Below are 6,360 nucleotides of genomic sequence, written 5' to 3'. Positions count from 1 at the left end.
GGGCAGTAAGGCACTGGAATAGGTTTCCCAGGGAGATTGTGGCTGCCTCCTCCCTGGAGGTGTCAGGTTGGATGAGGCTTGTGCAGCCTGGTCTGGTGAGAGGTGTCCCTGCTTAGAGCAGGGAGGTTGGAACCTGATGATTTTTAAGGTCCCTTCCAATCTTAACCATTCTATGATTCTATGATTTCTTCTCGAAATGTTACCAGAAGGCTGCTAGAAAAGCACTCCAGCTACACGGTTGGGAAAAGCAAGCAACATTGACACCTACTGTTGGATATTTTAGTTGCTGATAGTACCCAGCTACTGGCTACAAGATTCTTGTAAAGCCAGAGGAAGATGCTCTCCTCAGTTACAACTACATGCTAATACTTTTCTTTTGCTTCGATTTTGCCTCCTGCAGGGCTTTCAAGGTGCACATAATTGCAAACCGAGAAGCTGCATGGGAAACTTCTTCCCTTCACTCCATTTCTTCCTTTGTTTAATTCATGGAATTAGGTGATTCGTTGGGAGGGAGAGGTTGTTTTTTTTTTTTATGAGGCTAGCTGATAAAAATGAAAGAACTGAAAACTCAAGATGTACTGCATATTATGTGAGAGAATGTTGATTTCTTAGGAGGTTCAGCCCTTCCAGCTTGCAAGGACATGAGGTTCCCATGCAGATCTCTCAGAGGGTATCAGAAAACACTGCCCAGCCAAATATAGACCATAGGTTTGAAAGAAAGAGTTGATCACATTTTACCCTAGTGCCAGATCATATCAAAACCCTTCAGGTGCTTCACACTGAAAAGTTAATCGGTCTCATTTCCTTCATGTCCAGCTGTTTTTTTTTCCAGCCCATTAAAGAGAATTTAAGCATGGAATAAAATTACTCTCCGAAGACGTGAAGGAGAAATTGAGGAAGCTGGCAGAAAGAGCTTACCTGTCTGTCTTATCTCCTCAGAAACTTTCAGAAAACAAGCTTCAATGGACTGTCCACAGTTCTATGAACAATAGCTTCCCCATGTTAATATTAACAAGTTGTGAGAAGAGATGAGAGAAAAAGGCTCCAAAGCTTGAAAAGTAACCACCCTGAAAAAGACAACACAGGAGATGGCAACGCCCGTGTTTGCCCCTGTGGTAAATCTCCATTACTCCCAGAAATACTGCTTTGCCCAGCTACTCCCAACATAAACTATACAGATAAAAATATATGTAGACACATTTGGAGTAAATTTCCATGGGAAATCGTTTTAAAAGCCTGAGAAGATAATAAAGAAGATGACAAGCCCCCTGGACCCCGTGCTGCCCAGAGCAGTGAGCCCAGTCCTTGTGTCCCCCAAAGGCCCTTGCTGTGACCTGAGCCCTGCCCAGCCCTGCCTCGCTGGCTGCCCCAGCCAAGGGGACAAACCCCTTGTCAAGCACCCTGGGTTGGCAGTGCCTGCCACCTCTGGGCACACACACGACAGCACAAGGGGAACCCTTCAGCCACCCATGACTGTGTAATCGTTGGTGTTGACCCACAGCCTGTCACTGTCAACACAACTGCTAACAGTAAAGCCATCTAATCTTTTCCCTTTTTTGTCCCTATTCTTGCAGCCCCACAACGTGGCACAGCCTGATAATAGTGGTGTCTCCAGATGGAGGTTTAAGAGTGTTAAGACCCATTGTACTGGTATCACGGCTTTGTGATACTGATCTTTATCAGATTTCGTAATGTTTATCCATCTTTGTTGATCCAAGACTGGCATGGAACAAGAGGAGCATATAAAAATGGGAGATGGGCTGCACCAGACCAGTCCTGGACAAAGATGGCCCAGCTCACTTTGCTGACCGGTAAGTCCTGCTTTGAAACTTAGTTCTCTGCCTTCACAGAGTGTTTGTGGCTCTTTCACTGTTATACTGGGTGCTTATGCAGGGGGGTTCCTGGGGATTAGATATCTTGCACTGTCTTTTCTCCTAAAGGGAAAGATAGAGCAGTTACATTCAGAAGGAACAGTTGTTCAGTGTTGCTATATTTTATCCTGCAATAATATGACGAATGCTGCCCACTTCCAGATAAACACTCAGCTGTTGAGTGTGTATTCTCACACTTGAGAATACACAAATTCTTGAATGGTTTTAATAAAAAGCAGTGATCCTGAGATAAGGTTATCTTGGGTTCAGTGCAGTCCTGCACAAGACCTTTGTGTTTCTAAGTACAAACACTAAAACTTTTGTTCGTTAACTTTTTTCTCTAAAGGTCTGGTCCTCCTGCTGAACGCCCAGATAGGTATGTACCTGCTTCAAGCAACAACTCCACCAAACCCTTTCAGCATCAGCTCATACAGGCAGGTCAAACAGGCAGCACAGCCAACACACCAAGAGCCTCCCACCTCCCAGGCACTTCAGCAGAGATCCCTCCTGCCTCTGCTCCTCCTTACGCAAAAGCAAAGCAGAAAGGCTGAGGTTGGGGAAGAGACCCAGCACTCAGAACCACCCACACCCATGAGCTGAAGGGTGCAAGAGGCTCCCAGACTGACTCATCTCCTGAAACAAAGTAGGAAAGAAAGAAATCCTTTCTTTTCCTTGGCGAGCCAGTTCCCTGGGGGACAACCAACCCTCCTTCACTTTCTCTGAGATCCTTTCCCTGCAGGAAAGCACTGCCCAGTCATTTCTCATCAGAGCAAGTTATGACACTCTGCCTGAATTTACTAGTATCTCTCCAATGCAGTTCAAACCTACCCCACCTCCCGTTTCCCTGCAGGCACTGCCTACGTGCTGACATGTTACTTCACCAACTGGGCCCAGTACAGGCCTGGCCTGGGAAAGTACATGCCTGAAAACATCGACCCCTTCCTGTGCAACCACCTGATCTACGCCTTTGCTAACATGAACAACAACGAGATCACAACTTACGAATGGAACGACGAGACCCTCTACAAATCCTTCAATGGCCTGAAGAACCAGTAGGTACCGGGAGCAAAGGGCAGCCCCTGGTCTCCCCCTTGGGTTCCTTCCTGTTACTCAGCAGCTGTTCTCTGCACGATGGAAGCCCAAGCCAAGGTTGAGGGATGCCAGGGAGGAGAAGCTGATAGTGATGGGGAGGGCTGGGGAGAGCAGGGCAGGCTGCCAGCACTGGTCCTTTGATGATGGTGACAGTGACTCAATGTGCTGTGAAGTTGCTCTTTGGGTTTCACACTAACAGATGTTGCCTGAAACATGCTCCTGTCCCTTCCTTTGCAGGAACAGAAATCTGAAGACCCTTCTGGCAATTGGAGGATGGAATTTTGGGACAGCCAAGTAAGTTCAAACCATCTCCTTCCCATAACTGCACTATGGAAAGGGAGGAAGAAGAGGAGAAAGCCACCAACCAAACCCCAACTCTGTCCTGCTCTTCTTCCATAGGTTCTCCACAATGGTTTCCACTCCTCAGAACCGCCAGACCTTCATCAATTCTGTTATCAGATTCCTGCGCAAGCATAACTTTGATGGTCTGGACCTTGACTGGGAATACCCTGGGTCCAGGGGCAGCCCAGCCCAGGACAAGACACTCTTCACTGTCCTGGTTAAGGTGGGTTGAAACAAAAGGGTTTGGTCAAGCTCTCTGCTCGGCACAGCTCTGGCTGCAAAGCCTCAACCCAGAGAATCCACACTGAGACCTGCTTCTTGGCATCCCGCAGGAAATGGTGGCAGCCTTTGAGCAGGAAGCCAGACAGTCCAACAGGCCCCGGCTCATGGTCACCGCTGCTGTTGCTGCAGGACTTTCCACCATTCAGGCTGGCTACGAGATTGCTGAGCTTGGAAAGTGAGTAGCCAACTCTCGGGTGTCATTTCTGTGACTCAGGAGCTCTTCCTTCCTATGGGTAAAGAAAACTCTGCCACTCCCTGGCACAGACCAGCCTCTCTCCATGTGGGGTCCCTAGTCCTTTGTGTAAGGCAAGAACACTATGAGTGTTGTGCTTGTGTGGTGGGGAAGGGGACACAATGGGAAGGGAAGTGTAAGGACAGGCTGGCTCCAGCCACTCCAGGCTACTGGAGATCATCTCTGGGTTCCCAGAGCAGCAGCTCAATTCCTACTCTGCCTTCACCTCTGCCTCCCTCCTCCGGAGGAGACAAATGGCTCCAGCACTTACAAGGCCAGGTTAAAAAAAGGTCTTGAAGAGCCCAGATTTGCTGAAAGTGGGGACGTGGCCAGGGATGTGGTGGGGTAAACAGCCCGCACTAGAGGGACAAGCAGGTCTGGGTGACTGAGAAGGCCAGAAGGTAGATGTGTGCAATGTTCTCCACAGGTACTTGGACTACATCCATGTGATGACTTACGACTTCCATAGCGCCGGGGAAGGACGCACTGGGGAGAACAGCCCTCTGCACAGTGCTGCTAACCCCCAACTCAGTGTTGTAAGTACATTTTGGGAGCCTCTGCCACACAAGTCACCTTCCTGTCTACAGATCCTAGCACAGAGTTTAACTATCGTGGGGGGTTTTTTAATAGGAATATGCTATGAAATATTGGAGGGACAATGGTGCTCCAGCTAAGAAGCTCCTTGTTGGATTCCCAACCTATGGACGTACCTTCAACCTCCAAAATCCATCCAACACTGCTGTGGGGGCACCAGCAACAGGACCTGGGCCAGCTGGAACTTACACACAGGAGGCTGGATTGTTGGCTTACTATGAGGTGTGTGTTCCCTCTCACCTGAGACAGCAAGAACAGCACAAATGTTCCTCAAACCTCCTAGCAAGGAATTTTTCAGCTGTGGAATCTTCCAGCTGCCTTTTTTATTTTTTGTAGGATAATTGCTGACTTCTCCCTCTCTGCCCTTTTCTCCTAGATCTGCTCATTCCTGAACTCTGGAGCCACCCAGGCTTGGGATGCCCCCGAGGATGTCCCCTATGCCTACAAGGGCAGCGAATGGGTTGGCTATGACAACGTCAAGAGCTTCAACCTCAAGGTATGATGGGATGTGTGGCTGTGCCAACAGTGAGGCAGGAGCCTTCTGCAGTGGCAGGACCTGGGACTAATTGGGATTTCTCCCCTGGCACTGAACAGGTTGACTGGCTGAAGAAGAACAACTTTGGAGGTGCCATGGTTTGGACCCTTGATTTGGATGACTTCACTGGCACTTTCTGCAATCAGGGCAAATATCCCCTGATCAGCACCCTGAAGAAGGGTCTTGGCCAGTGAAGCAGGGGTGAGTAATTTGAACAATATGGGCTTTGTTCTTTGGACATAAGCTGTACAAAGCTGGTGTGCTCCTAATGCCATGGGGCCATGGAAGGATGGAGAGAGGGGCATCCATTATAAACATAAACCCCTCCCAAAGGAAAACTATTTCCTGCTTTCATTTCAGGCTGAAAGATCTATTAACAGTCCAGGCCATGACAGTCTTGTTCACAATACCAGCTGCTCCTGATACAACTTGCCAAGAAGACACCAATCCTAGTTCAGCAAACACATTACTCTGATCCTCTTGCCTGGAATAATAATGATTAAATAAAGTGTTCCACAAAAGCAACAAGCCTCGTTTCAACTCATTTTGTTCTTAATATTTTCATGCTCCGAGATTCTCTTGTGATACTTCAGCTTTTGTTCAGGGAATAGCCTGAATCCATAAGCTGTATTTTAAACAGCTATAAATGGGCCTTTTCCAGGGCTTTCTGGCTGTGCCAGGGGGGCAGCAGTGAGAGGAGGAAAAAACAGCAGATGAGTCAGGTCAGACCAGGCTGTGCCATGAAAGAGCACACAGAGAAGGGGCACAGTGGCACAACCAGGACACAGGTTCCCCACTGAGCAAAGCCTGTCCATTTACCCAGAAAAAACAGTCTCCTCCCAGAAAATATACCTTCCAAAGGAAACAGTCTTCAAAGGTCCCACAGCCCTGCTGCTCTGGCCATGAAGCATCAGTTACTCCCACCTGCAGGACTGGTCTCCCTGGGCACATACCAATTCACTTGGAGACTCCTGGTGTGTCCTAGAGCCCCAAGAGTTCTCTCCCTGGCCTGAGCAACAAGGGTCCCTCAAGCCCCATGGCAGCAGCCTAAAGGCAGAATCACAAAACTATTTTCCCCCCTCTCCCAACAAAAGGTCACTTAAAAAGCAACTGCCCAGAGAGAGAAACGAGTTGGAGTGATCTCTCCTGCTGCTCAGGCACTTCTGCCCTTCCACTCATGCAAGTGGTGACTCAAAAATGTCAGGAGGAGTATTCTGCTTTTAAACGAGAGGGAAAATGCCTCAGATACTCCCTGGGAAAGAAACCATGGAGCAATAAAGGCTTTGTGGAAGGAGCAAGAGCAGCCCAGTGTTTTTTACTAGACAAGAAAAGCACACGTCAAAGCAGCAGAGCTCCGGCTCTGCACAGGTTTCTAAGGCCGTTCTCACCATAGACTCTCAGTTTCAATCACA

General features: G+C 48.5%; 1 protein-coding gene across 1 annotated transcript; it reads left to right on the top strand.

Annotated features, from left to right (window-relative positions):
- Nucleotides 1-1,750: 1,750 nt before the first annotated feature.
- On the top strand, nt 1,751-5,476 carry LOC127393719 (acidic mammalian chitinase-like). The gene is made up of 11 exons (XM_051639070.1): nt 1,751-1,811; nt 2,218-2,247; nt 2,722-2,923; nt 3,201-3,257; nt 3,363-3,528; nt 3,638-3,762; nt 4,247-4,355; nt 4,450-4,635; nt 4,790-4,909; nt 5,008-5,149; nt 5,309-5,476. The coding sequence occupies exons 1-10, from the start codon at nt 1,787-1,789 to the stop codon at nt 5,140-5,142; spliced, it is 1,155 nt and encodes a 384-aa protein (XP_051495030.1). The 5' UTR covers nt 1,751-1,786; the 3' UTR covers nt 5,143-5,149; nt 5,309-5,476.
- The last annotated feature ends 884 nt before the right edge of the window (nt 5,477-6,360 follow it).

The sequence above is a fragment of the Apus apus genome, chromosome 23 (genome assembly GCF_020740795.1).
Source record: "Apus apus isolate bApuApu2 chromosome 23, bApuApu2.pri.cur, whole genome shotgun sequence".
In the NCBI taxonomy this organism is placed as follows: domain Eukaryota; kingdom Metazoa; phylum Chordata; class Aves; order Apodiformes; family Apodidae; genus Apus; species Apus apus.
Note: the sequence above shows the minus strand (reverse complement) of the source record. Positions and strands in the feature narration are given on the sequence as shown.